This window comes from Cornus florida, unplaced genomic scaffold (genome assembly GCF_030987335.1).
Source record: "Cornus florida cultivar Cherokee Brave unplaced genomic scaffold, ASM3098733v1 CherokeeBrave_3.0.0_Hap2_Chr02, whole genome shotgun sequence".
Taxonomy (NCBI): domain Eukaryota; kingdom Viridiplantae; phylum Streptophyta; class Magnoliopsida; order Cornales; family Cornaceae; genus Cornus; species Cornus florida.
In genome coordinates, this window is record NW_026775572.1 from 48,363,904 (window position 1) to 48,373,385 (window position 9,482).

Sequence of the window (9,482 nt, forward strand, 5' to 3'; positions counted from 1 at the left end):
AATTTTATTAATTTGAGAAATTGAGGTACAATCCTCTGTAATATTATTTACAAAAGAAAGAACGGGTCCTCTGATTAAATCTAATTTTTTTGTTGGTTGGTTAGATCCAAGGGCTGCACGAGCTTGTTCTTGAATCACCATAGAATTTGATGAAGAACGGCACGTCTTTGGCTGTGCTTGTTGTTGATCACTGTGGAATTTGATGAAGAATGGTACGATTTGATGTGCTTGGTGTTCTTCGCTTTTGGGTTTGGATGTTGGAGATGAGAGTTTCTATTTTTTTCTCTGGAATTCTAAATTTCTGAATTCTGACTTTGTGTACCCTTCTCCTTTCATCCAGGCCTCTATTTATAGGCTTCTTGGATCCATAGGATGATAACACGTGTCCTCTCTGATAAGGAAAATATCGTAACTGGGCCGGGCCGAATATATTATGATAATTATCCTTAAAAATAGTTATTCCAAATATATTTTATTAGGAATAATTATTCTTTTTATTTAACCATCTGGACTGGGCTTAATTAAATAATTTAAGTAGACTAAACTTGAGCCAATTAAATAACTTAATTAAATATTAAATTCATATTTAAATTTATCCAAATCAAAGTCCACTAAAATTTTAGTATCTAAGACAAGCCAATAATTGCTAATAAACTTATGCGAACCTACACGGGTTCTAGCTCACCAGCCTTACTCTGCCGAGCCTAATCTAACTTTATGAGTTAAGTCCAAGCTCGAATCGTTTATGTTTGGTTCATTGACAGCCCTAAATCTCGCCAATGTCCGTGTCCGTGCTTTTCTGTTACCCTCTTTCTATTCATTCCCTTCTATTCATCTCGCCTCACTCATTTACGAAACAAATATGAGATAAAACTCAACTCGATTTCTTCTTTCTTTCAATTTGATTGTTCCCAACGGTATTCGATTCCTCTTCGATATCAAAAAAATTATCAATGTTCTGTAATCCCTAATATGATGATAAATTCAAACAATTGATTCGATCTCGTGATAAATTCAATCAATCCCTACGACTTCGATCTTTCAATGCTCTTCTCTTTCATCACCTAATGGTTAGTACTTCTTCAACTTATGCGTTTTCGTTTTGTTAATCTCTAACGAATACCCAAAACCCTAGCGGCAATTTTCCTTCAGAATGAATGTTGTTTGTTTCTACAGTGTGCTTAGTTTTTTCTCTGGTCGATTCAGAGTCGGTGATGTACGTTGTAGTGTCGCTTGGTCACATTTGAGGGTTCGAACGTTTGATTAATCGTCCAAGGTTTTGACGCTTCTGGTATTTCTTCACATGGCAGAGACTTCGAGGTCTCGAGTCACAATCACTTTGGGACGTAGTGGGCAGGTACGTTATCTATTTCATCCTCTCTGTCTTCATCGCAAATTAGGGTTTCGTTTATTTTCTGGGTTTTAGATATGCTAATTTATCAGAGAAAATTTTGTGTACCCAAATTGCTAGTTGGGTTATTTAACTGTTTTGGTTCTATGGATTGCACTAGAGGGGCTATTATAGGGTGACTATTGATTCACTTAGCTATTGATATACAGGTGGTAAAGAGGGCAGGTCCTGCAGTAGATGGTACGTTTTCTGATTCTCACCCAGCAGCTGGAAGTCAGAGGTCGGTTAGAGATAGACTAGGAGGAAGTGATGTGGATGGAGCCCAATTCAACAGCAAAAGGTGTGTTTCGTCTTCCCTTTATATTATTGTTTTGTGAGCTAGCTTTGAATTTTGGTGATGGTCCTTCTGAGGTTGGCTTTACTTTTTATGTATAAATGTATATTCACAAATGGGTTTAGAAGAATATGCTTGTTTGGGTGGGTATACTGACATTCAGACATGCTTAAGATTGTTTGGCTTTTAAAACAAAATTGAAATGTTCTACTTATATGAGTGGTAATCTAAAACTAGAAGATGCCAGTGGGCTTGTGTTGTCAAAAATACAGTAAGTGTTTACCGTTGGAAGATTTCTCTAATTTTAATTTTATTTTTTTTATGGTTGCAAATTTTCTTTTTGCAGACAAAGAGGAGATGGTGCTGCTAATTCTGTTGGTGGTAATAGCCTTACTTGTGGCTTTATATTATTGCATTTATGTTTGAATTGATTTCTGAATTTCTAATGTGGGTGCGCCTTTGATATAGCGAAAAAATGTGCTTAGGCAAGTTCAAAGCGATGGCAAGCAGAATGGAGTGGACCTTCGTGACACGCTGTCTAGGGAAATTCGATCTTCAACTTCTAATCCAAATATGCGGCAGCGCATGCCCGAACCAACCAGGCTGCACATTTCTGAGCCAATGGATGTCAGCATATTTAGTCGAATTCCTTCCACGAGAAGTGCAGATGCATTGCCCCAAATAGATTCCTTGAGAAATTCGTATTCTCCATGGACTTTGGATCGTTTAAGGCGAAGATCACCGGATGAAACATTTCGAACATCTAGGGGTCGTTCACCTCGAAGGAATGAGGAAGAACTACCAAAGAGGCCATTAATGAGAATATATGATGATGTCAGGACAGTTCCATACATGAGCAAAGATGTTCTTGAGCCTTCAAGACCCAAGGGCTCTTCACCTTTTGTGACAAAATCAACAGTATCTTCTGGACCTGTGAAGGCTGTGGCACCCCCGCCGCCTCCATCGAGCAGCATTGTTCAAGAGAAGTTCATACACAGTACAGACTACTAGCCTCCTCCCCCCTCCCTTGAAATTAAATATTGTAGCTTCATGTCACTTAGATATTTAATCTATATGATAGCCTTCGATATATTTTCATTAGTTGTGTTCATTGCTTTAATCCATAACATTTTGCTTTTTCTTTAACCGTCAGGAAAAAAACGAATTCTAGTTATTGGATTGCTTAACCATGTAGATTTAGCTGTATTTAATGTATATTAAGACTTAGAAAGGGGCTGGACAAAACTTTGAAGCTGTTCTCAGAGAGAATAAGCTGTAGATCTGTGGTTAAATGTCTGCATTTAACATACTTCCCTTTTGACGTGATAAATTTTGAGTTGATTTCCAGTATACAAGTTAGTTGGAGCATGTAACTTGGCTGGTTACTTTGCCCAAACAACTTCAAGTTTTTGTGGGCATGAATTTCTTACTCTGTATTAAGTTCCTACGGGTTCTAGAATGCATTCAATCAATATGCTTGTTTTTAAGGTGACAGTTGTTGGTAACTTGGTATATAGTCGGATTACCCTTGCTTACGTGTGTGTACGTTGGAAATTGCAGTCGCCTAGTGGGTATGAATCAGGTTGGTTTTGACATCAGGACACCTATTGCCACCTGAAATTTTGAAAAACTCGGCTGTTTGGGCAAGTTGATGGGCCAGGTCATTTTTTTCTTTCTAGATCTACATTATTTTGGATGATAAGTTTTTGTGCATGGCACTATGATTTACATTATTCTTCGTTATTCGAAGATTATAGAAACGTATAAAAGTAATTTGAATAAAAGAGCAGAACGAGAATGTTCATATTAGGTTGGGGGGATGCAAAGAAATTTAGGTTATGCTTGAGGAGCCATTCTAATAGAATAAATAATGTAGGGGTTACTATAATAATTTTTGTAAAGGGTTCCTATCAGACTTCGTCATACGTCATTGGGTGTTCAAAAGAGGAAGTACAGTTAACTAATTTGACTTTGAGATATTTTTTTTATTTTTAAAAGTATATATGGAGGCAGTGGCCTCCCTGGGCTTATACGTGTATATGGTTCCATCGCGATTGTATTAACCTGCTTCTTAAATTATAATATGTTTTTTATTTGACCTATTTTAGCCCCCACTTAATACATTTCTGCAACATGGCAACTTGTGATATGATTTAGGATAGGTTATTTTAAATTTGACTTAGTATGATGCTCTCTATACGTATACAAGCAATCTATATTTCAAAACTCGCATGTTTCACCATTTCCTTTTCTGATTTTCTCGGAGCACAACCATCTTTTCTTGCCTTCTCTTTTCTTAGATGCTTTTGTTATTTACAGCGAAACAGAAATGGTGGTACTCCAACCATTTCAAAGTTTCTGATGAAATGTAACTCATTTTGTTACTTAGGGTGTTTTTTCTCATGTTTTATCATCTCAGCTCTGTATATGGCGTAAAAAAATACCGGTTGACCGAAGGCCTGTACCGGTCGGCCGAAATGACTCGAAAACCTGTAGAACATTCTGCTGTAAACCAGAAAATGCATGGATCATATATACTTCTTCCCCAAAATGATATGGACTAAAATGAAGATTTAAAAGTGCAGAAGTGTGTGAATACGTACATGAGTGTTTAATACATATGAAAACAAAATAAACAAGTAGCTCTAAGGTCTTATTACATATATTAATTCAAAGTATACACCATATATTCATGGTTACAAAAGTACGCAAAAAAACATGCTAAACACTTTGCATATATACAAAACAAGAATGTCCATGACACCATATCCATAACAAGCTAAGGAAAGTGACCATCCATAAAGAACACTTCTTTACCTGAAAAATATATAATTAAGTGTTGGTAATTTAAATTACTCCGTAGGAAAATATGTTATGAGGATAACATAAGGTTTCTTTGGCTTTGCAAGTATAACATAAATCATAACATGTGGAACATGCCTCCTAATGTCTAGTTCAAAGGTGAAGCTAAGAGATCATCCTAGAACTATCATTGAAGAATTGTAAACAATATACACATTCAAAAATGCATTTTAAAAAGATTGGAACATCTAAGATCAAAATCTCAAGCTACAAATATATAATATTGTCAATTTGGTAAAGAATTACGAAATCACATAATAGAGATATCTTGGACTTACAAACATTCGGTTATGAACATTACAACCAAGACAAAATTAGCTCTTTTCAGCTACTAACCCGTAGGGAATAACCCAAGTTGTCACTATAATTGGGGAGACCTTTTACCTCTCTCACTAGAGCCAAACCCTAGCTATCAACATAACAATGTCCCAAGTTTCTCCCAAAATCAACAATCATTTCCATAATATAATTATATAGGATGTGAAGATCAAGAACTCTATGTCCTAAGTCTTCAAAAATAAATATGACATGATGTAAAATAAGTCATCTATATACATATGCTAACATTGAGAAATCAATTAATTCATGCTAGCATTACAAGCTCTCTAATACCTTAACTATACAACCATATAAGAATTATACAAGTCTCTAGCAAATTACAATGGCAAGAAGAATACAATAATATAACAATTACATCTCAATGAGACTAGCATTAACATATCTTTCTATCAATTGCATAACAAGCTTACAAGACAATATATACACATGTTTTCAAATAATGTAAAGCTCAAGTCAAGAAAGATAAATCTCATGAATCTTTCTACAACTCATACAACATGTATATAACTCATGGTAAACCCCAAAACATAAGGAAATTTCCTAGGTTACAATCATACTACATCCCCTACCTCACTAGACAAAGCGTCTTTAGAATCCAAAAGAAAAGTGAGTAAAGAGAAAATCCAAAAGAAGGGTCTTGTAGTCCAAAGTGCAAGCAAACTTTTCTCCTATTTTCTCCTTCTATGGTAAAGCCGAAAGGTGAGAGGCAGGTAGGTAAAACTAAGTTCTAAGGTGTGTATCAATGGAGGTTGGAGAGAGAAAATGAGAGGAGAAATATGAAGTTTAGAAAAAGATGGAAGACCAAAGGAGATATATATTACTTAAACATGTCTTGCACTACCTCCCACACACACCCAACAATCCTAGCCCTCCACTTGTCCTCATCACCTCACCACATGTCCCACTTAAAGGCTAACACTTGGTCCAATCCAAATATGACATTTTGTACAACTTCTCCAATTCGCACAAAAGTCTACCTATGAAATATTTCCAAAAGATATTTACACTAAGGTCCCTAAACAAAATATCTCCAAAAGATAATAGCACAAAAAACCCCAAAAATGAAAATGTCGACCCAGAAGAAATAAAGTATATACACCCCTACAAAAGCATAATATTATAAGCATGCATTGTTATACAATTAAATTATACATTAAGGATAAAATAAACTAAATTAAATGCATGAAGTGTCGGAAGTAAATCCAGGACACTAATTACCTCGGGTCTTCCAAAACCCATAGGTAATAAGAAACAAAATAAAAATAAGTAATAAATTAAAAATAAATAATTATAATTAAATAATATTTAAAATAATTATAATAAATAATAAAAATAATAAAATAATTAAAATATTATCTCAAAAAAAAGAAAAGATAACACGGTTATCACAATGAGCTAGATAGGGCATATGACTACTCGCATTCATTCACCATTCATTTCGTCCTTACTCGTGTGGTTTAAGGGATTTTGTTGTGACATGGTTGACATGTCATCCATGACCATTTTGGTCATAGGGGTTGGTATAGTGTCTTCTTCGGATCCGGTTTATTTTCATTTCACTTATGCACGGGGTCCTTAGAATTCGGTGTGTGACACAATATTTATAAATATTTAGAAATTTATCTAATAAGTCCATGCATGTGCGCGCGCAATTCAACGCCATCAACAGCTAATCAAATTTCTTTAATCATTTGGTTAAAACACATGTTGGGTAATTAGCATTAGAAGCAAAATATGAACAACTAAAATAAAAATTGAATTTCTATTCTTTTCAGCTCTAAGTAAGGTGCCTTTCACTGATTCCTGAGACAACTTCATGTTTCCTTGGTAGCTTGGAACACATCCCATATGTAGCATTTATTTCTTAAATAGATTTTCAGCAACATATACATTTTTTTTTATATCTTTTTTTCTTTTATTTGGTTTTTCTGTTGAAATATATATATAAACGTAGTAGCATTTATTTCTTACATAGATTTTCAGCAACATGTACATTTTTTTTATATCTTTTTTTCTTTTCTTTGCTTCTTCTGTAGAAATATATATAAACATAAGTACCTTTTTGGTCAGCTATTCATACAATGTAACCTAGTCAACATTACATTGGTTTCAATCAATTATCTTAGAGTTGAACTAGTGTACAAAAGTAAGTATTTAAAAGACTCATGGCTATAAATGAACAAATAAAGCAAATTAGTAATCAATTCATAAATCACGATTTCATTGATTAACTATGTGTCCCAATTTGCATTCACAAAAATATAATATTATATTATATTAAATTTAGGAATATTTGAGTAATTAATATTTGAGTAATTAATATTGATAAGTTGAGGGCAGTAGATGCACACACAATGCTAGTTCATGCAACAGACTATTAGTCTGACAAGGGTATCCGAGTAACTTTGCAAAAACTTTATTACGAGAGTAATTAAGTCAAACCTTAGGGTCAGAGTAATTTACTCAAATAATAATAATAATAATATCTTGTGTAACAAAATATATATATATATTTTTTCCGTAAATAACAAAATGTTTTGCGTCCAAATAATTGGAGAAGTGATTAATACTTTTTTTTTCTTTTACCGTAAATTAATGACCCTTACCGCCAAAATGATAATTTGACTTTACAAAAGTCTTAACTGGATTGATGACCCTTGCAAGGCCAAATTTAGTCAGTCGTTTTGAATCTTCGAGAAAGCATAGATCTCTCTTTCTACCTCTTAGAATAATTTAGTCAGTCGTTTTGAATGAATATGAGAGAGAGAGAGTGCATACAAAAGTGCGGGGGTGGAGGAATTGGGTTGCAAACAGGTGGGAGAGAAGCTGCAAAACTCATACAAGAAAATGAATGAATGTGAGAGAGAACTCATACAACAAGATGAACGAATATGAGAGAGAGAGAGTACATACCCCCGTCCAGAATACGCCTGTGCGGGATGGTGGATGCTTTTGGCGCATAGAGTAGTAGAGATAAAACCATGATAATCCAAATCATGAACAAGCAGGTTCTGATAGAATATATATATATGTATATATATTCTACACGCCGTAGTCTAAACAACCAATGCTCAAATTAGTGAAAAAATAAATAAATAAATAAATAAAATAAAAAGGAAGAAGAAGAAGAAGAAGACAATATTGAGTTCACACTGACCCAATTAATAGGCTAATAAGCTTTACAAGAGGAGAGAGGTCCAAAATAAAAACAAGGCCCTTCATACAAGAAGTATATGAACGGCCAACTTTGATCCTGACTGAGTGCACAAATTCTAAGAGCAATTCAGTAAAAAATGTACAATATTTGTCTACTCACTAATTAGTAAATACTTTACTGATTTTTAATGTAATCCAACCACAAATGCACACATATCATTTAGTTTCAAAATTAAAATAATATTAAATAAGTAAAATAAACTTAGATTGACCCGACTTCCCTTTATTTTATTTTTAACTTTTTAATTAATGACTAAAGAAAATGTGTTAAAATAAAATTGAATCACATCAGTTGTCACCGGTGAGTAGCAGATAAGTTACAGATATTGTTCTCATTTCTTTGGTGCAAATATTGTTGTATTATATATGGATGGTCTTGATTTAAAGGGTGACATTTTGCAAATATAGAGATACTTACCATGTATTATTTGCTATGCAAGGCAAACTTCAACCGCGCAAGAATGACACACAAATCCAAAAATGGTTCAAAATTTTACGATTTTGGAAAGAGCCACCACTTGTATAAATGACAGCTTCTCGGCACCTTCAGTGGATATATGATGGTGTAGGTGTCAAAATGTCTATTCCTATGTAGCCAACTTTAGCAGCGTAATGTCACGGACTTGAACCTTTTCAAGCTCCCGTGCGGCCTTAGACACTTTCAAGCCCCCTTGAAGCGCTAAGTCAGCCTACCCGAGTGTGCTAGCTTAGTGAAGACTAAGGCTAGACAAGTGTTTTGCTTACTTGGGTGTGTAGGAAGAGGTTAGGCAAGTGAGCAAGAGAGTTTGGGAATGTATACAACTTGTATTACTTGAGAGGAGAGATTACAACTTGGTTGCTTGGTGAGGAGCAAATGAACTCCCACCTCCTATTTATAGGCCTTTGGCCTTACAAGAACATTCTAGATGTGTACAAATGTGTGGCCTAGATTTAGTGTCTAGAATCCTCCAGAAATATCTACGCAACTCTAGAACTATCTACTATGTACAAGACAAGTCTAGAGAATTCTAGAGAATTCTATACAACTCTAGACAAATCTAGAAAAGGCTAGACAACTCCACACTAATCTAGAGAATTCCGGAAAGTTCCATACTTGTGTAGAGAAGTCTAGAAAGCTCCAATCCATGCAGGCTCCATGTCATCGTCTGCTGGGCGTCTGCGTGGCGCCTGCGTGGCATAGCCTCTTGGTAGCGGGGTGTGACATTCTCCCCCACCTAAGCTCGCGACGCCCTCGTCGCGTCTTCTTGCTTGAACCGCTGGATATGCTCTGCGAACTGCCATAGTGTATCCTCATGCTCCCAGCTCGCCTCGCTATCTGGCAGGTTCTTCCACTTCACTAAATACTCAGTATATTTGGGCACACCTCTCCTGCTCATCACA

General features: G+C 35.1%; 1 protein-coding gene and 1 long non-coding RNA gene across 5 annotated transcripts; one reads left to right on the forward strand and one right to left on the reverse strand.

Moving 5' to 3' along the window:
- Positions 1-693: 693 nt before the first annotated feature.
- LOC132294926 (uncharacterized) lies at positions 694-2,786 on the forward strand. 3 transcript variants are annotated; one of them, XM_059792954.1, is made up of 5 exons: positions 694-1,070; positions 1,177-1,357; positions 1,561-1,691; positions 2,032-2,066; positions 2,154-2,786. In XM_059792954.1, the coding sequence occupies exons 3-5, from the start codon at positions 1,661-1,663 to the stop codon at positions 2,694-2,696; spliced, it is 609 nt and encodes a 202-aa protein (XP_059648937.1). In that variant the 5' UTR covers positions 694-1,070; positions 1,177-1,357; positions 1,561-1,660; the 3' UTR covers positions 2,697-2,786. The 3 variants fall into 3 exon arrangements, with proteins under 3 accessions (XP_059648937.1, XP_059648938.1, XP_059648936.1); XM_059792955.1 differs by having other exon boundaries at positions 1,207-1,357; XM_059792953.1 differs by having other exon boundaries at positions 694-1,357.
- Positions 2,787-4,306: 1,520 nt separating this feature from the next.
- LOC132294927 (uncharacterized) lies at positions 4,307-8,709 on the reverse strand. Of its 2 annotated transcripts, XR_009478243.1 has the most exons (4): positions 8,521-8,709; positions 7,800-7,897; positions 7,665-7,712; positions 4,307-4,502 (listed from the first exon to the last, which is right to left on the reverse strand). It is a non-coding gene; the product is annotated as an uncharacterized LOC132294927 (long non-coding RNA). The 2 variants fall into 2 exon arrangements; XR_009478242.1 differs by lacking the exons at positions 7,665-7,712; positions 7,800-7,897; positions 8,521-8,709 and adding an exon at positions 5,456-7,656.
- Between the last annotated feature and the right edge of the window lie 773 nt (positions 8,710-9,482).

Bases quoted from the DNA above. Each gene is read 5' to 3' on its own strand.
- LOC132294926 (XM_059792953.1), top strand. From the start codon at position 1,661: ATGTGGATGGAGCCCAATTCAACAGCAAAAG. The intron at 1,692-2,031 runs GTGTGTTTCGTC...TTCTTTTTGCAG, and splicing joins GCCCAATTCAACAGCAAAAG to ACAAAGAGGAGATGGTGCTG. The intron at 2,067-2,153 runs GTAATAGCCTTA...CCTTTGATATAG, and splicing joins TGCTGCTAATTCTGTTGGTG to CGAAAAAATGTGCTTAGGCA.